The 22,331-nt window shown below is 53.4% G+C and overlaps 2 protein-coding genes across 10 annotated transcripts in view; both read left to right on the top strand.

Moving 5' to 3' along the window:
• Nucleotides 1–308: 308 nt before the first annotated feature.
• Nucleotides 309–8,391, top strand: PPP1R15B (protein phosphatase 1 regulatory subunit 15B). The gene is made up of 2 exons (XM_069875596.1): nucleotides 309–1,952; nucleotides 5,463–8,391. The coding sequence occupies exons 1-2, from the start codon at nucleotides 489–491 to the stop codon at nucleotides 5,673–5,675; spliced, it is 1,677 nt and encodes a 558-aa protein (XP_069731697.1). The 5' UTR covers nucleotides 309–488; the 3' UTR covers nucleotides 5,676–8,391.
• Nucleotides 8,392–17,058: 8,667 nt separating this feature from the next.
• The window catches only part of PLEKHA6 (pleckstrin homology domain containing A6), a 55,089-nt gene continuing 49,816 nt past the window's right edge, over nucleotides 17,059–22,331 (top strand). For 3 of the 9 annotated variants that reach the window (XM_069876054.1, XM_069876056.1, XM_069876057.1), the window contains exons 1-3: nucleotides 17,063–17,184; nucleotides 17,547–17,623; nucleotides 18,177–18,234. In XM_069876054.1, the coding sequence (XP_069732155.1) occupies nucleotides 17,102–17,184; nucleotides 17,547–17,623; nucleotides 18,177–18,234 (218 nt within the window). In that variant the 5' untranslated portion in view covers nucleotides 17,063–17,101. Of the gene's footprint in view, nucleotides 17,185–17,546; nucleotides 17,624–18,176; nucleotides 18,235–22,079; nucleotides 22,140–22,331 lie in introns of those variants that run through there. The other 6 variants (XM_069876055.1, XM_069876058.1, XM_069876059.1 and 3 more) reach the window with 6 other exon arrangements.

Genomic DNA, 22,331 nt, shown 5'->3' on the forward strand with positions numbered 1-22,331 from the left:
AGGGGGCGGGGCTTAGCCCGCTCGTCAGCGAGGCGCGTCCCCTGCGCTGTGACGTCAGGGGGCGGGGCTTGCCCCCCTGGCTCCGCCTATCAGAGTGGTGAATCTCTCGCGAGGCCGCAGCGCTGACCAATGAGCGGCGGCGCCGGCGCGGAGACGCCCAATGAACGCTGTGACGTCAAAAAGGCGGGACTTACGCCCCAGCCCCGCCTATCAGAGAGGGGCGATGCCTCGGCGCTGGCCAATGAGCGCTGCGACGTCGAGAGGGCGGGACTTACGCCTCAGCTCCGCCAATCAGAGCGGGCGATGCCGCGGCGCCGGCCAATAAAGGCGCCGACGTCGCGCGGAGGGGGCGTGGCCGGCGGGCCGGAGGAGGGGGTGGAGGCGCCGCTCTCGCCCCCGCGCCGCCATTTTGCGTCGCCGCCCGCAGCAAGAATGGAGCCCAGAGAACGAGAGGAGCCGCCCGCCGCCATCCAGCCCGCCGCCCCGCGATGGAGCCGCGCTCCGCACCCCCTCTGGCATCGCTGAAGCAGCCCCCGAGCCCGCGCATGGAGCCGAGCGGCCGCCAGCGGGGGGGCCTGGCCGCGGCCTGGCCCGGCGCGGCCTCCCCGCCCCCCGCCGCCTCTTCGCCTGAGGGGAACGCGCCTTCCTCGTGGCTGCGCCTCGTGTCGCAGCTCCTGTCGCCTCTGCCCGCCCTGCTGCAGCGCCTGCTGCCCGGCCCCGCTCTCAGCAGCGCCCTGTGCCCCGCCGAGCCCCCCCCGCCGCCTCTGCTGCTGCTCTCGGAGCCGCCCTCCCCGCTGCGCTGGGCGCGGGGGGAGCAGGCGGGGGGCGGCACGGAGCCCTCGCAGCGCTTTTGGGGGGCTGCGGTGGTGAAGAGCCGGCTGGCTGCTTCCCCCAGCCCCAGAGGGGATCTGTACGTGGTGGGTTCGGCGCATCTGCCCCAGCCCCTGCGAGCTGAGCCCCCTGCGGGGCCCTGGAGGGGCTGCCCGGCCCCGGGGGCGCTGCCCGAGGTGGAATTTGTACGAAGTAAGCGCTTGGCTTTCCTTCAGCGGTGGCCCCTGGCGAGCCTGGCGGTGCCAGAGCAGGACCACGGCTACCACAGCCTAGAGGAGGAGCAGCAGCAGCAGCACAAGGGGGTTTGTCAAAGAGAAAGCGAAGAACTGCGCGATGCGAAGCTTGGCGAGGCAGGGGGAGAAGCTGGAAGTGGCCCCTTGGAGCTGGAAGGAGTGAGGGGTTCACCTGAGGGGGAAACCAGAGAGGACTCGGAGGACTCTGACACAGAACAAAGCCTTCCAGTTTCGTCCAGACCTGCCTGTGCGAATAAATTAATAGACTATATCATAGGGGGAGTTTCCAGCGGGGAAGAGAGTGTGGATGATGAGGAAGATTGGGATGATGATGATGATGACGACGGGTTTGACAGTGAAGGGCTCGCCTCGGATTCAGACACAGGTAGCCAAGACGGGGAAAGGCTTCACCTCTGGAATTCCTTCTACAGTTTGGATCCCTACAACCCTCAGAACTTCACAGCCACCATTCAGACATCTTCCAACGATCCGGGAAAGGATAGGTCAGATATGGAAGAAGAGGAGGAAGAGGAGGAAGATTCTTCTTGGGCAGAGGAGTCCTCAGGCTCTTCTCATCCTAATTCAGACGAGGAGGATGAGTGGGACTGTAGCAGTGTGGATGAGGCGGAAAACTTGAAACTCTGGAACTCGTTCTGTACCTCAGATGATCCCTATAACCCTTTGAATTTCAAAGCAGCCTTTCAAACAGCAGAGAAGAAAGGGACGCCTGGTTTAAAAGGAGCGGAGAAGCTGAGCCCGGTCCCTTCTGAGCGCTGTCACGTAACTGTCTGTCGGGTGCAGCTCGAAACGCAAAGCTCTGGGGTCACGGACTTTGTGCAGCAAGACATTCCTGCTGGAGCGAAAAGTCGCAGTACCAAGCAGAAAAAGGTATGAGTTTTATCTACGGGCTTGTGTTTTGGGGGTGCTTAACAAAAACCCATAAAGCAAACCCACACTGGGCTAAGAGGGGTGGGTGAAGTCTCTCGTGCCAGGATTCCAGCCCCGTGAGCTTACGGTCTAATTATTGGACTGGAATGAGTCTGCCTCATCCCTGACACGTGATGGTAGGTTTCATAATTGAGTGGCACAGGGCAGATAATTTCTTCACGTTTCATTTCTAAGCCTGAAGTTGCATTTTCCTTTTAAGGCGGACTTTCTGTTCCGTATTTGTGTTGTAGTTTTCGTCATCAGAAAAACAGCTGGAAACTGTGACAAGTTTCTCTGGAAAGCACCCGTTTCGATTGTGAATAATCTTGATAAAGTATTTTAGGACTTTTTCTGTGTGTAACCTAATCAAGACTTTCAACATTTTAGGACTTGAGACAAATCTGTTTGAGTTAAAACTGTCTTTTGGAGCAGGAAGAACTTCTGTGGTGTGTTAACACGTGCTACAGTGAACCACACCATAGAATACAGTAATACTCCCATTTAAGAGACTTAAGCAGTCGTTTATTAGAAGGATGTAATCTGGAACTGGGCTCAAAAGCACAAATTGGAAGTGTATTGTATTTATGAGGAGTTGGTGTGTTAAAAGACTTTTTAATGTGCTAGGATAGTGACAAACAAATCCACTCTCCAGTAAGTTTTTTGATGATCAGTAAGTTTTTTGATGATCAGTAAGTTTTTTGATGATGTACCAGATGGATTTTCAGGCACAATGTCCGAGTCTTGCCTGGTACTTAAATATTGTAGGAATTGTGATGCTAAGCCATAGAATCATGGGGTGGTTTGGATTAGAAGGAAGCTTAAAGCCCATCCAATTCCAACCCCCTGCCATGGGCAGGGACACCTCCCTCTGGATCAGGGGCTCCAAGCCCCATCCAACCTGGCCTTGAACCCCTCCAGCCACCACTTCTCTGGGCAACCTGTTCCAGGACCTCCCCACCCTCACAGCAAAACATTTCTCCCTAAGATCTAGTCTAAACCTCTCCTTTTTCAGCTTAAAAGTCCTGGGGTAATACACTAATGTGACAAATTATCAAAACAGAAAACTTGTGTAATGCTCGCTTTGGTGCTTTTAGAGCGATGTGTTTGCTCCTTTAATTTAGAGCCTGGTTTGGACATTATCTTATACCTGGTGTTGCTAGAGTGTGTTGTCTTCAGAAACTTAATGGTTCACATGGGATGAACTCTTGTATTTTAATGTAAAGGAGAATACTCAGACAGTTTCATAGAATCACAGAATTATAGAATGGTTTGGATTTGAAGGGACCTTGAAGGTGCATCTCTGAGGTGCTGCATGGTGGCACTGAGCCCTACCGTAAGGTCACACCGCTGTGACCTAAAATCTTGTTATGTGTCAGGGGTGTAGACTGAACAGTAGTAATTTTTTTGACTCATTTATTGTTTGGCTCTGTGGATGGTGAAAGAACGATGATGTGGATGCAATATTTAGCATGACGTTACAAAATCCAATAATTGTGCCCGAGGGTGGCTCAGACTGATGTAAAAAGGATGTAAGGTGGGAATTCCCAGTGGGCTAGGCTGATGTAACAACTCCGTGTGCTGGGAAGCAGCAGGTACTTAATTAGGTCTGTGCAAAACAGCCAGTGCTGAGCGGTGACCGAGGTCCTCCCAGGAAATCTGCAGGTTCTTCATCCTGCTGAAGGCTGTTTCCTCTCTGGCACCCTGCAATTGTACAGCAGCAATATTTGTGCCTGTAAAATTATAAAACCTAGGAGTGTTTTGTTTCTCTGTGCAGGGATGTGTGGGATCCTGTTTTCACGGGAGGCGCAGCAGTGATTTGGGATTGATGACTTCTGGAGGTTGCCATTAGCTCAGTCTGTTGTGGCAGTGTGTCCTCAGCTGGTGTTTATTCCTGAAGGTCACCCTTTCCATAACCATTGCCTTCATGTTCCCTGCGAAAGCTGAGAGATGGCTTTACACAAAAAGCAAGCTCACTTTACACCCCTCCATATTTTAGCACGAATGGGTTGTGAAACTAGGGTCCTGCATTAATAAAAGGTAGGGATGCAGCAGCAAGTGTTTCACACCTCCCTAAGTTAATTCCTGAGCTTCCAGAAGCAGCTGTCCTGCGGCAGATTCAGTGGAGTCACTTGTAGGAACAGCATTTATCTTGTTTTCAGGAATCGGCCCTACTCTGAGAACTAGTGGATGCTGACAGCCAGTTAGTTTGTCCTTCAGGTTTGTGCCTTTTGTGCAGCTAAATGAAAAGCAATATGTAATTTGGTAGGAGCCTGAAATAGTCCAGCTTTTGCTTAGCGCTCGATAACTGAAAAACTTAAAAATTCTTAGCATGGAAAGAGTCTAAATACTGTCAAGTTGAGGTCCTGAGCCTGTGAGTTTGTTTTCTTAAAATAGCTTTATAGTTCTTAAAAATAGCAGGAAGTTTCCAGAGGTATTTTAAAGTGCTGTGACTTTGACTTCGTTTCAGCTCTGAGTAGACGGGTTTGTTCCATTCACGTAGTGATGAGAGTTGCTTCCTTAGATAGCGTAGTGTGATTTCTTTTCCTGGCGATGAAGTATGAGCTGGCTCACGTGATTACTTACTCTTCAGAACAATGATTGTTCCTTTTTTATTACGTAAGCTTCACTAATTGGCAGTGTTGCCCAGCAGCGCATTTCTAGCCCAGAGTGAGTGTCCTGGCTGTCCTGCTGAGCGACCTGCTTGAATGATCTCTGTGCCAGGCTGTAACGTGGTGCTGAAATGGGGAATGTGAATCTGCTGTCTGCCTCGAGGGGCCTCTTAAGGTGCAGTTTTGAAATTCTGCAGTAGTTTGAGCGTTGCTTTGGTAGAAGGAGATGCCAGCAAGTGGTGGCTTTTAAAGCCAAGAGGTGAATTGCAATCTGGCTGAGGTGGTGCAGAGGCCTAGCGTGAGCTGGTAGCAGATTGTAGAATAGTTTGGGTTGGCAGTCATCCGGTTTGACTGCCTTGCCATGGGCAGGGACACCTCCCACTGGATCAGATTGTTCCAAGCCCCATCCAGCCTGGCCTTGAGCACCTCCAGTCACCACTGCTCTAGGCAACCTGGGCCAGGGCCTCCCTATCCTCACAGCAAAACATTTCTTCCCAATATCTCATCTCAATTTCCCCTCTTTCAGCTTAAAACCATTCCCTCTCATCCTGTCCCTGCACTCCCCGATCCAGAGGCCCTCCCTAGCTTTCCTGGAGCCCCTTTCAGTCCTGGAAACTGCTCTAAGTTCTCCCTGGATCCTTCTCTTCTCCAGGTTGAACAATCCCAACTCTCTCAGCCTGGCTTTGTACAGGAGGTGCTCCAGCCCTCAGATCATCTTTGTGGCCTCCTCTGGACCCACTCCAACAGATCCATAACTTCTTTTTAAAAAAACCCAAAACAAATCGTATGTGCAAATCAATACTAAGCTTCTTTTGCATGAGTGTGTGGCTAGTGCTTCACTAAATGACTTCTCTTTTTCCAGGTCACCTTCCTTGAAAAAGTTACTGAGTATTACATAAGCAGTGAGGAGGATCGGAAAGGACCCTGGGAAGAGCTGGCACGAGATGGCTGCAGGTTCCAGAAACGTATCCAAGAAACAGAAGAAGCCATAGGATATTGCTTCACACCAGAACATAGACAAAGAGTATTTAATAGACTTCAAGAAACCCACAACAAGCGGGTTGATCCTTTCTAGCACCTTAAAATAGCTGGTAGTTGTGTGACCCTAAGCACTCATAAACGCCTTCAAAAAAAAAAAAAAAGAAGTGGCAGCTGCATGTGGGGAGAAAAGTGGGATTTTTTTTTTTCCCCAGGTTGATATTCAGCCAACGAATAATCCTGTGTGTCCCGTTTAGCCAGACAAAACCCTTTGAGCGTCCTCAAGGGTAAGGGTGGTGTAACTGCATTCCTTTAACACTTTCGAAATGGACTGCTTTAGGTTAAATCCATTCCAAAAATGCCTTGTCTGCCGTATGTTGAGAAGTGGTGACTATTAAGTTGGATTTTTGCACTTTGAAAAAAGCAAAACCTATTTTGAAGGAAATATTTATGGGTCTCAGGCCCCAGTTATTGCAGTTTTGATTTAAAGTTTCTGAATGTTTGTGCTACTTCCTTGTGGTTCTCCATTTTCTCTAACTTGTACAAGAGTCTCAAATTTTGTTAGCTAAGGACGTTAACTTCACTGTGCAAAGCAGATAGGTTGTTCCTTCCTTTTAATATCCCAGTTTTGCATGTAATCTCTTGTTTGAGTGTTTCTGTAGCACTTTGATAAGTTAATATCGCAGTCCAGCACACTGGGGATGCAGGGGAGCCCTGGTGCACCAGAAGCCTTTTGGTTTCGCTCTATTTAAATGATACCTTTACCCAGTAGTGTTCCAAAGGCTGCTTGTGCACCAAACTTCTTTGCTTTCAGGGCAATGAAAGCCCTCATCCTAACCAATAATATCAAGGCCCTGACTGATAGTTTGAATTTGGTAGCCTCGCACAGGGAACCAGGCCCTAGTTCATTAGTTAATTATGGCAAAGTTACCCTAAGAGTGATTCTGCTTTCTGAAGATGGTTTGACGTGGAGGGTTCTTCATACTCCTTGTATCCAAAACACTCGTTCTGGTACTTAAAAGGGGAATTACCTTTGGCTTATGGAAATCCAAGGCTACAAATCGCTGTGTTCTTTACCAAAACCCAGTATTAATACCTCTATGCATCTGCACTTTTGTTTGCCTGGTACGAAAAACCAAAACATTTCATGTTTGGGTTCTGAAAGTTCAGGTTCTCCCTGGAAGGAAAATGCTCCTTATTTATGTTCCTAACTAGAAATGTTTAATTGTTGTTTCAGTCAAAAATAAAACAGCAGCACCGGTTGGATGTGTGTTTGGACCCGAAGGCTGGTGTCTGGCTGTTACCCAAGCAGGTATGAGGTCATGCAATGGAGTAAACACCAAACATCAAAGAATTCAACTCTTTTCGCACGAAGTTGCATGAATAAATTATTTGCTACTTGATTCATTTATCTGACTAGAATTATTTTGCTTTTTTAAGGGAGAGACCTAAAAGCACTTCAGAATTGTCATCTCATTGACTTCAATTTTTAATTCAAAAGAAACAGATACAGAAGAGCTTTACAGAGCTCTACAGAATTTTCTGATTTACCATGCTGTCTTTTTGGCCGTTTGTTCTAATTCTGGCTCAAAAATATCAGCGTTTTGGGGTTTACACTTTATTCTTATTGCATGAAGTGTGTTCTTTGAGTTTAAATTCCCTTTCTCTGCTGCAAGTTAGAAGTGTTACAGCTGCAAGGTTCAGAGGGTTAACTGAACTACAGAAGAGTTGTTCTGTAAGTGTAAAATGCAACCCGAATTCCAGCAGCCTTACAGACCGGCTGCTTAGAAGCGATGCAGCAAAGTTGTTTTTCATCCCTATGGTATTAAAAAAAAATTAGATTCTCCTTTCCTACCCAAGATGGTTTTAGTTGTGAAATCGTAATTCTAATCGTGCTTCCAAATCTTGTGAAATGACTTTTAATTTTTAGGAGTTCATTCCCTGTAACATAAATAATGCCTGGTGTTTGGTTTTAGTTTAGGAAAAAGCATGTAGGGTGGTAAATTACAGTAGAAATTTGATGACTTGGGCCATAAGTGGGACTGATAAGTAAAAATGCTGTTCATTGCTCTTGGTAAAACATACCATAGTCATTTCTCTGTGACTCCTAGTTTCCTCGATCTTGGAGAACTTGTTGGTGCTTCTGTTACTCCGGACAACTCACTTGGTTTACTGGTGCTTCTGAGGAGCTTTAGAGTGGTGTGAACGAACACCTGCAGATACTGTTCTGCTGTTTGCAGAGGCTTGGAAAAGGCTACGGCTGGAAACCAACAGAGTTGACAAATTGGGTGTGAACAAGATTAAAAACTATTTCCAAAGTGCTTCTGATGTTTGAGAAAAATCCGGTTTTTCCAGCCTGCAGCGTATCAAGCCCTCTGTTCTAACACTGCTGATTGTCACCAAACATACCTACTTGGGTAAGCTCTTCCTCCCCTCAACCCTCTTGTTTCCAAACTGTGAGGTGATAGGAAACAGACACTAAATTCACCATAAATGTCATCTAAAAGCAAGCTAAGCTCGGCTGTCGCTATTCTCCCTATAACATACCTTAAAATGGTGTGTACGTGTGTTAAGTGCTTTGAGTGAGGCAGCAGAAATGACACTTGCCGAACTTTAAATCAAAACTGTAATGATGAGATTTTATTTTTGTATAATTTAGAGGAAGTTAGAAAACCTTCAACATTGGCTTTATACAGATTTTAATTGATTTGTGTCGCATTTGTTGGGTTTTTATATCTAAAGTTATATTTCTGTACATAATAAAACTATTCAGAACTAATCTGTAAATTGTAATAAAGATATTTGCAAGATAATGCCAGCTTGGTTTTCTTTGGAAGAACTTAGGGGAGGCATCAGGTAACTGCCAAAGGGCGATTTATGCGCTTGCACTGAGCTTTATGAGAATATTAAACGTATTTTTATCCCATTTGGTGTTTAGGAGGCAGTTACGGTAATTGAGAGGCAGGCATCCCTGTGAATTCCCTTTCAAACCAGTGAGTGTGAGGAGTTCTTGTCCTGATGAAGCTCTTGAATTAAACAGAGCGTGCAAGTGTTCTGATTCAGTGTTGGCTTGGTGTGAGCGGGGCTGTTAACGTTCTGTTGCTCTCATTGAAGCTTCTTTGAATATTTCTTGAAGTGTTGAGATTTGAGTTCAATTTTCTCTACATGGGTCAGCATAACTTTAAATATCAAAACTGGGGGCGGGGGGCGTGTGAAGGGATTTCAGGGTGAGGGTAAGTATTTTCAGGCTTTACACTGAAACAAATTTGAGGAGTTTCCTTTTAAGAATCATGGAATGATGTGGGTCAGAAGGGACCTCAAAGGCCATCTAGTTCCAACCCCTTGCAATGGGCTGGGACACCTTCCACTGGATCAGAGTGATCAAAGCTCCATCCAACCAGGCCTTGAACCCCTCCAGGGATGGGGCATCGAACATCAGATCGATTGTCAATTTGAGATGGGCTGGAGTGCTTCCCTATGTTCTGCCAGGTAGCGTTGCCCTGTGATACAGTGCGTGAGTTATTCCCTTGTTTATGTTCTAATGAGTCAGAGTAAAATGAGTAAGGAGCTCAGAATCCAGGAGAGGTGGCAGTGCCCAGAGACACTTAATCCTACTCAGCATTACCCAGCATAATTTTATTTAATGAAGAATTTTTTTGTTGTGTAAAGCTGTGTTTATCACTCTCTGCTTTTTAGACTAAGGAATACCATGATATTGGAAACGTTCCCTGGGGTTTTGTGCCCCTTGGCTGGGGCTGAGTCGGAAAGAGGGGTCTGGAAGCACCGTGCTGCTGCTGGAGGATAGCAACAAGATGAGCTTTGTATCCCAGTGTTACAGGGTGAAGGTGCTTGGAGTGATTTGCAGGCACAAATCTGCTTTTCCAGCAGTTCCTAGGAGCTCCCTGTGGAATGAAGCCAGCCTGGCCAAGAGGATTTTGGCCTCAGGTGAAACCCTGCTGATTAACCTCTTCCTTAGATACCAATGATAGCGATGATGATGAGTGTCTCATGTGTGACGTGGTCATGGCATAGGAATCTCTGGAATGAGTTCAAGGGTCACGGGTCCATTACGCTGTTCATGGAGTGATGTTTTGGGGAGAGTGTGTTGCATTATTTGTTGTTTAGTTCATGCCTTGAAGGAGACTGGTTGGTAGAGCTCAGGACTGGGGTGGTACTGTATGCTGTTTGCTCCTCTCGTACAGCACAAGCTGTTTCACCCTGTGCTTGCATCGCATCCAGGTGTCCCTAAACCACCACCGTGCGGTATTTATTCCTGTGTCACAGGGAGAAAACTGCTGGATTACACAAGGAAAAACATTTTCTGCACTCCCTGTCATACTCGGTTTGAAATTGAGCAAAGCTTCACACAACAAACGCAATTGTGAACCGCAGTTGTCATCAAAAGTCGAATTCCCCTGCTCTGCTGGCTCTGAAATCTGCTTTAAAAATAATCGTTGTGATTTCTCTTCGTTCTCTGCGATAGCTTCAAGAATTATAGTTCACTAAAGGAAAGCTACTGCGTGTCTGGCAGTGCATCCAGATGCCATCTGGAATGTAGAGATCCTGCTGGGATTGCGTTGTTCTATCAGCACTGAGATCTGCAGTCGGAGTTTAGCTGACAATTTATCTGTGTTAGAGCTGCATCTTCTCCCCGGGACCTAACTTGTTTGTCAGCAGAGCACGTGGGGAGTAAAATAAGCTGCTATTTTTGTAGTCGCTACTCCTTGCATCCACTAAAATGCCACGTGCAAAGCAGTGCTGCTGCGGAGCTGGTTTAATCCCACAAGAGCCAGTTCCTTCTGAACCTGGCAGGGGCAGGAAAAGGCAGTGACATCGAGTCATGAAGTGACTGCAGTTCCCGGGAGAGTTTGCTGCTTCCTAGCCTCAACCTGCCGGGCTGAAACTTGGATATAATCCCAGTGTGTGTGTGTGATGGTGAGGGGGGAAATGAAGCCTTGTAAAAGCTGCCCATTAGTCGTGAGGGTATAAAGTATTAGAGCTCATTAGCAGGAAGCTTCCATCTGCCCTCCTGCATCCATCTGCCTTCCTGCTAATGCTGGCGATAAGACTGTTAGCGATAAAACACTGGAGGCTTTGTAGCTGCCCCAGCTGTAGGAGCACGTTGGATATTCCCGGCTTTCCGTGCTGTCTGTTGTTTTCAGGATGCGGCGTTTTGCTGGGCACGTGAGCTGTCTTCTCCATTCTCCCTCTTGCAAGCACGGGGTGTGTTGCTTCCTGAAAAAAAAGAATAATCCAACAAAAGCCCTGCTTAGGGTTGTGTCCTTTGGGGTATCTGGCTCCGGTGGGTTGGATTGAAGGCTCTGAAGCGGCTGTGGGAAAGGAGTCTCAGCACAGGGACAAACCTGGTTTGTGCTACCTGACTCCTGGTGTCACAGAGCTGCTGAGGAGACATTCCTGCTGGTGGTGGCTGCCCCATCCCTGGAGGTGTTCAAGGCCAGGTTGGATGGGGCTTGGAGCCCCAGGTCCAGTGGGAGGTGTCCCTGCCCATGGCAGGGGTGGAATGGATGGGCTTTGAGGTCCCTTCCAGCCTAAACCAGTCTGTGAGTGTCATGGATGCAGCCTGAGCAGCTCTGGATGGCACTAAATCTGAAATCCTGTCTTTAGGGAATCAAGCTGCGACAAAAACTGTGTGTGGAGCAGGGCAAATAAGTCCTGCGTGGAAAATGGCTGTGGGGGTTCGTGTAATGGAAGCAGCGTGTTTAATGTGGCTCTGGAGCATCTCTTCCTCCTTCACTGCTGTGTGACACCTGCCATGAGCTGCTCCTTGCCCTGTGGGAAATGCCGGCTGGCTTCCTTCCCTGTACTGAGAGACTGGGCACCTCACCAGGAACCGAAAACAGCCTCCGACTGCAGCCCTTTTGCATGCAAAGAGCTGCGAGCGGCTGGGATACAGCCCAGGTCTCTTGCAGGGACTTTGTGCTGAGAAGAAACAAAGACTCGTTGGAGACATTTGGATTCAGCACCTTCCCTCCTTTCCTTCTCATGCACCAGGCTAATCCTAGAATCATGGAATGATTTGGGTTGAAAGGGACCTCAAAGCCCATCCAGTCCCACCCCTGCGAAGGGCAGGGACACCTCCCACTGGATCAGGGGCTCCAAGCCCCATCCAACCTGGCCTTGAACCCCTCCAGGGATGGGGCAGCCACCACTGCTCTGGGCGACCTGTTCCAGTCCTTCTTGTTTTAGGTTTGCTGTTTCAGCTTGCTGTGATAATTTAGGTCAGGTCTGAGGTTAAACAAAGGCTTCTGGCAAAGTGGAAGCAGGAGCAGGTTAGAAAGGTTTCACTTCTAGAGCTGGAGGGATGTTTTGCTGGCACCTTCTCTCATGCCGGCTGGTGGGACCTATGGTAACGAGCCATACTTAGCGTTGGAGTTGCCGGCGTGGCTGTAGGAGCCGTGGGTCGCTGTGCCTGGTGGTAAATGTGTTACTCAGATTGGTGATAAAAGCCTGTTAAACATCTACTTGCAGTCTGGGTGTCTGGGCTCCAGAGTTACCAGCCAGGTAGGATCCACGGAGCAGCTCCCGGCAGCGGCGTCCGCTGCCACCATCTCTCCAATGACAGGCAGGTTCCAACCAGACTATAAAGAATACAAAGCAATTAGGTTATTTTTTTTGCTTAGCGGCTCTTTCATTTGGGTTGATTAGTGGTTTCTGGGCTTGAGGTGGGAAAGCAAAGAGGGAGCAGCGTGCTCCTGTCTACCTTGGTGCTGCAAAGCCCAGGGGTGCGGTGGCCATCGTGTCCCCGGCGTGGTTAGATGGGCACCACATGGAGGAAGCAGGAGGAAGGAGGTGAGCCTGAAGGTCCCTTCCAACCCAAACCATTCCATGATAGAGGGCGCAGGCTGCAGTTTGTTGTGTTTTAACACTCAGGAGGGGGACACATCATACACCTCAGTGGAGCATCAGGTTGGGTCTGGTGGAAGCTCCCGGCCGACTCTCTCTGCGACTGAATTTCTGGTCTGGTTTCTGGGGAAGCTTTTGTCCAGGAGATGGTGCCAGAAGCGTACAGCAGCGCAGCCAGAAACGCTGCCGGGGGCAACCACCACCCTGAGTGGGTCCCTTGGCTGTGTCCCCTGCCAAGTCCATCCCACCCATCCCTCTGTGGTGGCCTCAAGGTGCTCTGCCACCTCGCTCTGGAGCGAGCATCAGGGCGGGACGGGTAAATATGAAGCAAGTGCAATAACCATCCCTTTCTGTGCAGAAACGCCCGGTTTTGTGGCATTCCTAACGTCTGACCCACGAGGGCTCCACGCGGGAAACTTCCTCAGCCTTCGTTTGCCTTCCCCAGCAGGGCAGGTCACCTACGATGGGCTGGGAGCTGAGTGTCAAGCAGCAGCTGGGGCCAGAAGTCCTCCCTGACCACAACTAAGCCATTCCTCACCCGGCACAGCCCTTTTCCGCGTGTTTTCTTCCCTCTGCCTTTTGTTCTCTGCGTGGTCCCACCGTGGCTCGAAGCGAAGGCTTGGTGCTGCCTGGGTGGAGGAGGAGGAGGAGGTGGCCGCTGGTGGCTGCTTGGTGGGGACCGCGGAGCCAGGCTGGTCCTGGCGTGTTGGCAGGTGAAATCCTTCTGACCAAACCAGCGTCTCACACCCGAGGGTGACCTGGTAGCCCTGGAATTGCCAGAAGCCACGTGTCTCCAGAAGCAGCTGGTGTGCTGGGGTGGGTTTTTGCAAATGCATCTAAGGAATGGTTGGACTCGATGATCCGACGGGTCTCTTCCAAACCGGTTATTCTATGATTCGAAAGCAGTGGGACCAGCAGGTGAGGGAGGGGATTCTGCTCCTCTGCTCTGGTGAGACCCACCTGGAGCTCTGTGTCCAGCTCTGGAGTTCTCAACACAAGAAGGACGTGGAGCTGTTGGAGTGAGTGCAACGGAGATGATCTGAGGGCTGGAGCATCTCCTGTAGGAGGACAGGCTGAGAGAGCTGGGGTTGTCCAGCCTGGAGAAGAGAAGGCTCCAGGGAGAACTTAGAGCAGCTTCCAGTGCTGAAAGAGGCTCAAGGAAAACTGGGAAGGGGCTCCTGATCAGAGAGGGCAGGGACAGGATGAGGGGGAATGGTTTTCAGCTGCAAGAGGGGAAATCGAGATGAGATCTTGGGGAGAAATGTTTTCCTGAGAGGGTGGGGAACCCCAGGTTGCCCAGAGCAGGGGTGGCTGCCCCATCCCTGGAGGGGTTCAAGGCCAGGTTGGATGGGGCTTGGAGCCCCTGATCCAGTGGGAGGTGTCCCTGCCCATGGCAAGGGGTGGAACTGGATGGGCTTTGAGGTCCCTTCCAAGAAAAAAATATCTACTGAGCTTCTCTATATCTTCTCTGTGCTCAATCCTGACACAAATCCATTTCCCCACTCATTCAGGATGGTCCTACTGGAGATCGGTGGCTTCCTTATCCCTCTGTCCCTGCTAAAGGAAGGACACGGTGCACGGAGCAGAGCTGGAGGTGCCTGATGCAGTGGGAGCCTCTGTGGGACCATCTGTAGGAGCACCGAACGCAGGTGGGTTTGAGAAGAAAACTTCTGTCGGTGCCTGCTTGCTGTGCTCTTCCTTCCTAACCCCGGTGGTTGTGAACAAAGAGGTTTTAAAAGGATTTTAAACCAAATGAAAACAAAAAGGCCTGATGGTATTTCCCCTTTGAATTTCCATTGGATTAAGATATAATGAAACAGAGGGAAAACATTCTCTTGTGGAAAGCAATAAAAGCTGATTTATTTACCTGGCAGGAGAGAGCCTGGAGCTGCTCAGGATTCTTGCCTGAAGGTCCTACTAAGGCCTCCAAGAGTGTTATTTACCCTGGGGGCTGCACCAGCTCCTTCTCCTTTGTCTGATGGGTCCATCCCCTGGAATTGCCATGGGGACCTCGGGAATGGGGCTGGGCTGGGAAACACCTTTCCAGGGGAGTTACTGGAGAAAGAATGAAATCTTTTAGGATCAGATTGTAGAACCATGGAATGGTTTGGGTTGGGTTGGAAGGGACCTCAAAGCCCATCCAGTTCCACCCCCTGCCATGGGCAGGGACACCTCCCACTGGATCGGAGGGTTAGAGAGATTTTGGGAATCGCGGAATAGAATTCTATAATAGTTTGGGTTGGAAGGGACCTCAAAGATCATCCAGTTCTAGGGAAGACAAGGGCTGCACACAAGGAGCTCCTAATGCTGGGACTGCAGGGCGAGCTCATTTGGTTCTGGTTCTCTTAAGGTTTCTGCTTCGTGTTGGGATAAATAACTCGGTGTCGGTTTTGAAAGCTGAGACCTGGAAGCTGTATGATGGGGAGATCTCAGAGGAGCTGCAGGAGCGGTGCCTGAAGCCTCTCGCTGACCCCAAAGCATTTGTGCTGAGGATTAACGCCGTGTGTGAGCTGCGAGATAGGTTGGAGGCTGCTCCCTGTAAAGAAAAAACCATCAGCCAGCATCTGCAGGGGCAGAGGGGCTGGGAGGATGCGTGGCCGGCCCCACGGTGCCTCCCCCAGTTCTCAAATAGGATCAAGGCACTTTAGGAACGAACCTCATGCCGCTTTTGACTTTATAAAAGCCATTTCTGCCTTGAACCAGCGTAAGCCACGAGCCGTCTCCCAGCTAGGGCTGAACATGGGGGTTCAGCAAACATGGGGGTTCCCCAAACCCGTGATGGAGATGGGATTCTCCTCCCTGGTTTGGCTCCTCAGGATGCATCGCAGCGCCCAAGCCCGGGAGCTGCCGCGGTCCTTAATCAGGCGGTGGCTGAGGTTAAGCTCGGCAGCCGGGTTCACGGATGGTAACGAGATAAGGGTGGCAACTCCCCGGTCACCCCGGTGTGACCGTAACCTGCCTGGGGCAGGCTTGGCACGACGCTGTCCCTGTTCCACCCCTGATAGTGGGCAGAAAGCCCAATCTTTCCGAAAGCCAAGGCATAACGTAATCCAGCCGAGCCGTGCTCCGAGCTCCCCCAGGGCTGCAGGCACGAGGGGTCCAAGCTCGTGCTTGTCTGTGCAGTCCTCAAGCCGCATCCATGCTGAGCAAGAGCTCAGCCCATGGTTTGTAGCCAAGTGTTTTTCCCAGGAAACAAAGCTTCTTGGGGGCAACCGGTGCCCAGGACCACGATATCGCTCTCTGCTGCTCTGAGGTCCCATTGGATGCTCTCCCGATGCGCTCGCTAGGAGTGACCAGCTGTGGGTTTTCCTACGGAATGGTTCAAAGAGTTTAGGATTAGCCTTCCCGAGGCTTCGGGTGAACTGGTTTCCCCAAATATCTGGCAGGGATCTATTGGAGTGAAGCCAGAGGAGGCCACGGAGACGATTGGAGGGCTGGAGCACCTCCCGTATGAGGACAGGCTGAGAGGGTTGGGGTTGTTCAGCCTGGAGAAGAGAAGGCTCCAGGGAGACCTTAGAGCAGCTTCTAGAGCTGAAAGGGGCTCCAGGAAAGCTGGGGAGGGGGTCTTGATCAGGGAGGGCAGGGACGGGATGAGGAGGAACGGTTTTAAGCTGAAAGAGGGGAGATTGAGATGAGATTTTAGGGAGAAATGTTTTGCTGTGAGGGTGGGGAGGCCCTGGCCCAGGTTGCCCAGAGCAGGGGTGGCTGCCCCATCCCTGGAGGTGTCCAAGGCCAGGTTGGATGGGGCTTGGAGCCCCTGATCCCATGGGAGGTGTCCCTGCCCATGGCAGGGGATGGAACTGGATGGGCTTTGAGGTCCCTTCCAATGCAATGCAATCCAATCCAATCCAATCCAATCCAATCTAATCCAATGCAATCCAAATCATTCCATGATTCTATGACTTCATTTCAGCTCAGCAGAGCAAGCCCTTTCCTCCCTACTCTGCGGTCCAGCTCCTTTCTTTCCAGCTCCCAGCCCTCTCCTGACCAAGCATCTTTCTCCCTTACAAAGCCTGACAAAGGCGCCGTTGAGGCACGAGGGCAATTGCCTCCTTCCCAGTCAACCAGCCCAGGTGCCTCCCAGACCCCACCTTTCCCCTTGAAAGACATTTAATTGACGGCTAAGAACGCGGCGAGAGAAAATCCCCAGTGGGCAGCTCCGAGAGCGCTGCCGATAGTCATCGGGGTGCCCTACATTCTGCCTCGGCTTGGCCGCCAGATCAGACGGGGAGAAGAATTTGACATTGTTTAAAATTGAACAGGAGAGGGAAGTAACAACACCATAATTACTCACCCCGAGTTAATTGACGGTAATTACACCGAGTAGGCAGTGCAGGAAGCTGTGACGGGCTAGCCCCGAAGAGTCATTCCGAGAGCCGTGCGTGGCGCTGGGAGGATGCCCTCTGAACCCCAGCTCGCAGGCGGGGTGGCAACCTGGCTCGGAGAGGGTTAACTTGATGGGTTTGGTTGGGATTTTTTTTTTTTTCCTCTTTCCCTCCCTCCTTGGTTATTCGCAGGGAACAGAGTCTGGGTGGAAGGTCTGAGCTGAGCAAGTGGTTGCTCCTGGTGGGGTGGGGGTAGAATCGGGAGGCGGTTGACGCTTCCCAAGCCGGGTGCCGTCCCTCCTCTCTGCACCCGAGTCCCTTCATCCTTGTCCCCATGGGGGATGACATCGACTGGCTGGACCTGCCGGGCAGGTGGACCTACGGTGTCTGCGGGGACGGGCGCATCTTCTTCATCAAGTACGGTCCTGCCGGGCAGCTGGCACAGAGGGGGCTTAAATTGGGGTGCGGGGGGAGCCGGGTGCATGGTTGGGGGACTATAGTGGGTGGGGGGCTTAATCTGGGCTGAGAAAAATTGCTACCCCCTTCTACAACCTCTGCTTTGCTGTCACTCATGGGCATCTCTCCTTTGCCTCTACTTCTCTCTCCTTGGGAATCACCACCCCTGGTGGATGCCGTTCCCCTCTTTCCCTAAAATCCCATCTTTACGTTCCTTTGGCTGGGAAAACGAACCTGTGTTGCAAAGATCCTTCCTTGGCAATGGGAAGGGGGCTCCCCCGGCCCCCGCGGGTGCTGACAGCCCCACGCTTTGTCTTTCACAGCGATGAAACCAAGTCCACGAGCTGGGTGCACCCCGGCACGGGCTACGCCATCCAGAGCGGGCACTTCTCCTGCGCAGGTAAGGGGGGGGTGGCTCCCGGGTCTCAGAATTTGCTCTCTGTCCTCCCCAGACACTAGTCAGGATCAGGAGGCGAGGGGTGAATCCTTCAGAAATGCCAGGAGACCCGAGAAGTTGAGCTGGTGGGAGCAGCTTGGGGAGGACTGGGAGCTGTTGAAGGATGCACGAGGCGATGCTGCATCCCTCAGGCACGGGGTTTCTAGCTGGAGAGATGTTCTTGGTAGGCCTTTAAGAGTCTCCTTCCACAGAGAGGCTCCCTCTGGTCTCTGAGACCTGATGCTGGTGGGGAGGGATCCCACACTTCTTTAGAAACCCACTCGGAGAGTATGAGAGTGTCACCTCACGAGTGTCGTGACCATCCCATGGCTCCCTGCTCATGCGTTCCTGTCTTCTCCTGTGCTGCCTACTGCAAGGGGTCTCCTCCTGGCATTACGAACCATCAGGCTGCAAATCCCTAGAAAGGTCTGCAACACCGCAGTGCACGGGCAGGGAGGGCAGGGGCTGTGTTGTGTGGCAAAGGAGGGTGATCCCTGCTTCTCTCCTGTCCTTCCAGGGCTGCCCCGAGGCTGGGAGGTGGACACCACGGTGCATGGCAGCCTCTACTTCATCAAGTAAGTGAGATGGGGCTGCAAGGAGGAGCTTCTGCCTCCCTTGGAGGATGCACCTCCCTGCATTTGTCTCTGCCCAGAGGTAGCTGCTACCAAAACGCTCACACAGGCTGCTGTCATCCAGCCTTGTGGAGGACCGGGACAGTGAAGATGTGGTTTGAGAGGCTTTGGAGCATAGCACTTGCTAAAGAACGGGGACACAGTCCAAGCATGTTGGGGTCTGGTGGGTGGGATGGTGTCTGCGCCCCTGCTGTGCCTCGTCCAGAGCTGGATGTGGCTGTGATGGTTCCGTGGTCCCAGCAGCTGAACAAATTGAAGCTCCTGCTGGCTGGAGAGAAAGCAGCGTGTTGGGTTTGGTAGATGAGTGCGTGGCCGTGTCTCAGAGGCTGCTTGGATGCTGTGATGAGTGAGACCTGCACACTTGGGCTTTAGCCGAGGGCTGAAGCTCGTGCCGGCACAGCACTGAGGCCAGGCTGGAGTTACCCATCACTGCCCGTCCGTGGCAGTCCCTGTGCGTAATTAGCAGAGACCAAACCCAGCTCTGAGCTGCATCCTGCCCCTGGATCCTGCAACCAGTGCTGCTGGGGCAGGTGAATCTTACCCTTCCCTGTGCACAAGGGAGCTCCTGCGCTCACTCCTTCAGATGCAAATGTCTCTGCTGAGGGCTCTGGGAGCTCCAGGGTGGTGTGGGTGAGCCAGCCAGCCCCCTCCCTGCATCTTTCCTCAGGGAAAGGTCCTTTGGAGACTAGTGGGGGCCTCCTCCGGGACCCCACAGCACCCTACCCTTGTGGGAAGGAGCTCAGAGGTGCAAAGGGTCCCTGGTGCGTGTGCTGCCCGGGGCACACAGCTGGCTGTGGGACAAACGCGTAACTCAAGACGCATAACTCGATGAGGATCCGGCCCCAGGCATTGCTCCAAACGCCTTGGTTCATCCCAGCGGGTTGTTTCTCATTGTCTCCTGCCCCCTCCTTGCCTCCAGTCCAGGAACTGGGACCTTGGTGGGGTGATACTTGTGTCTAGACAGTCTGAGCTACCACTGCCGCCTCGCGTCACGCAGAGCTCCGGGTCCTGCTGGGTGAGGGTGTTTGAGCCAGGATCTTTGAGCCTGTCCCTATCGGGCACGCACCGAGCTTCCTAGGTGTGCTCAGAGAGCAGTAAACCCGGCAAGAGCAAAGATCTCAAGGTGGGCTGAGAGCTAGAGGAAAGAACCGGGATTATCCGGTCTAATCTGTCGCGCAGAGCCAAGGTGTCCTTGAAGCAGCCCCAGGTTTGAGTCGTGCAGCTGAAAACGTCGCTGGCAGCGAGGCTTGCTGGGCGAGGGCTGTGGGAGTGAACCTCCCGATCAGGTTGGAGCTGCGTGGTTGTGATGCTTCTCCGTCGCAGCAGCCGTTTGCCCCCGCTGCCATCACTGCCGCGCGCTCAACGTGTTCCCCGTGCCGGTGATTCCCCAGGCTGGGAACAACCCAGTGGGGTGGGGAGAGGGTCTGGGCTGGAGTTGGGGGTCTCCGACGGGGAGCTGCTCCCCTTCGCCCCGCTGTGTCGGGCTGCGCTGGCTGCTGCCTTTGCCGCAGCACCCACAAGGTGGCATTGAGGCTGGCGCCGCGGTGCATGCCCTGCACGTTGCTGCACACGTGTGCAGGGCCCGGCTGCAGGGAAGGAACCGCTGGCTGCGCGCGATGCTGGGCGCCCTCCCGCCTGGGCTGAGCCCAGGGGGTGGGAGGGCAAGCACCCAGCCCTGTGGTCTGGCTGGGTGCTCCTGGAAAAGGGCTCTCTTTTCCATCCTCTTCCTGCCTGCTGAAGGAAAAGGCCCTGCAGCGTCTGCAGCTTCGGGCTGAGACGCAGCTGGGAGCGGATGCAGCAGCACCACAGACCTTGTCTCCATCAGGAATAGCGACTGGTCCCCAGCCGCTGGTGCTGGGGGCTGCCTGCCTGAGCTGGGGGGCTCCCCCAAAAGCAGCCCAGCTTCCCAGTTCCTCGTGGTTTTCCCAGGCTGGTTTTCAGTTCCCGGGGTTCTCCTGGGCAGCAGGAAGATGCAGAGCCACCCCAGTCCCCCCCAAATGGCTGGGGACAATGACCTCGGAGAGAAGATGCTTCAATAGCACTGGGGGTGCAGGGGCTGGCAGGGGGGAAGGAGAGAGGAGCACCCAGTGAAAGCCACCCCCTCCCCAGCCCCTAATGCCGTGTGGCTAATGGGGAGATTATAGGATCAAGGGCAGCCGCCGGCTTTTCTTCGGTGGAAAGCCCACGTCTGTCCCACGCCAGCTCGACTGCGGAGGATGAAGGATCCCTGCGTGCGGCAGGGTCTGAGCCTCCGGGTGTGCTGCCTGCTGGCTCGGACAGGCAGAAGTAGGGCAGTGCCATAGATCGGGGCACGGTGCCATTGCTGTAGGGCTGGCAACTGCAGCTCCCCAGCACCTCTGCAAGCACCCAACTCCGCAGCCCGGGGTCATCCTGCCACGGGGCCGAGGCTGGGGGCCTGAGCAGGGCTGGGGAAGGGTCCTGCCAGCTCTGTCTGCCCCGTCGCTGGCTCTCAGCTTGGCCTGGGGGGGTGCAGTGATGGCCTTTGTGCTCCAGAGATCAAGCTGTGGTTAGGGAGATGTTTTTGCTGCCCGTCCTGTGTGTGCTGCATCCTCCCTGCAGGCAGGGAGACTGGGGCGCAGAGCCTGGGCGTGCTGCCTGACCCGCTGCAGCGGGTCCCACGGGCCTGGCTGGGAACTGGTGGGCTCCTCTGCCCAGAGGGATGCGGGACGCAAGAAGAAGCATGATCTGGGCTGCCCTCATGATGCTGGGATGCAGGAGGGGAGCGCAAATCCCTGCTGCAACCCCCAAGGGCTGCAGGGGGAGGGGAGGGCAGTGCAGTTGCAGCTCTCCCCAAGTGCTGCAGGGGGATGCAGGCTGGCAGCAGGGTCCAGGCTGCTCCCCTGGGGATGCAGGATGTGTGGGGGGGCAGCGTGGTGTCCCCTCCCCAACCCCAAGCGATGCAGGGGGATGCAGGCTGATGTTGTGGTCCAGGCTCTGCAAAACTGCGGCTTCCCCAAGTGATGTAGGGGGAGCAGCAATGTCATGGACCCCCCCCCCAAATGCTGCAGGGGGGGCAGCACAGTCATGGACCCCCCCCCAAGGTGATGCAAGGCAGGGGCAGGATGGTTGTGGCTCCCCCCAGTTGATGCAGGGGGATGCAGGCTGGCGTTGTGGTCCAGGCTGCTCCCCTGGGGATGCAGGACGTGTGCAGGAGGAGGGGGGCGGTCAGTATGGTGTGTGTCCCCCATCATCCAAATGATGCAGGGAAGGGGGGGTCAGTGTGGTGTGTGTGTCCCCCATCGTCCAAATGATGCAGGGAGGGGGGGGTCAGTGTGTTGTGTGCGTGTCCCCCATCGTCCAAATGATGCAGGGATGGGGGGGAGCAGCACGGTGGCGGCTCCCAAAGTGATGCAGAGGGGAGCGATGTGATCACGCCCCCCCCCAAGTGATGCAGAAGCGGGATCGCGGGGGGGGGTTGCAGCACGGTCGCGGCTCCCCCCGATTGATGCAAGGGGGTGCGGGCTGGCGGTGTGGTCCAGGCTGCCCCCCTGGGGATGCAGGATGGGGGCGCGCTCCCCCCATCCTCCAAGTGATGCAGGGGGCGGGCGGTGCGGAGCCCCGGGGGGACCGGCGGGGGGATGCGGCGGGGCGGGGGCGGTGGGAGCGGCTTCCCCCCCACACCCCCCGCCTCTCTCCGTGCTCGGTGCCAGCTCGGCATCACGTGCAGCTCGGCAGCCCCCGAGCATGCCCAGCTCCGGCTCCAGCTCGGGATGCGGCTCCGGCTCCGGCTGGGACCGGCCCGGAGGATGCTGAGCCCGGCCCGGAGGATGCTGAGCCCGTAGGCAGCGGGGGGGACGGGGGGGCTCGGTCGCTGCCCTCCCAGCACGGTGAGTGCCCGCACCGCGGCTCCCTTCCTCCTCCTCCTCTTCCTCTTGCTCTTCCTCCTCCTCTTCCTCGCGGCAGAGCATCCTCTCATCATCCCGTGTGCTGGGAAGGGGTCGGGGGGACACCTGTGCTGCAGCTGGGGGGGTTCCCATCTCCTGTGGGCTGCCCCGAATGCACCCCATGGACACAGGGGC

Source organism: Phaenicophaeus curvirostris, chromosome 24 (genome assembly GCF_032191515.1).
Source record: "Phaenicophaeus curvirostris isolate KB17595 chromosome 24, BPBGC_Pcur_1.0, whole genome shotgun sequence".
NCBI classification, from domain to species: Eukaryota; Metazoa; Chordata; class Aves; order Cuculiformes; family Cuculidae; genus Phaenicophaeus; species Phaenicophaeus curvirostris.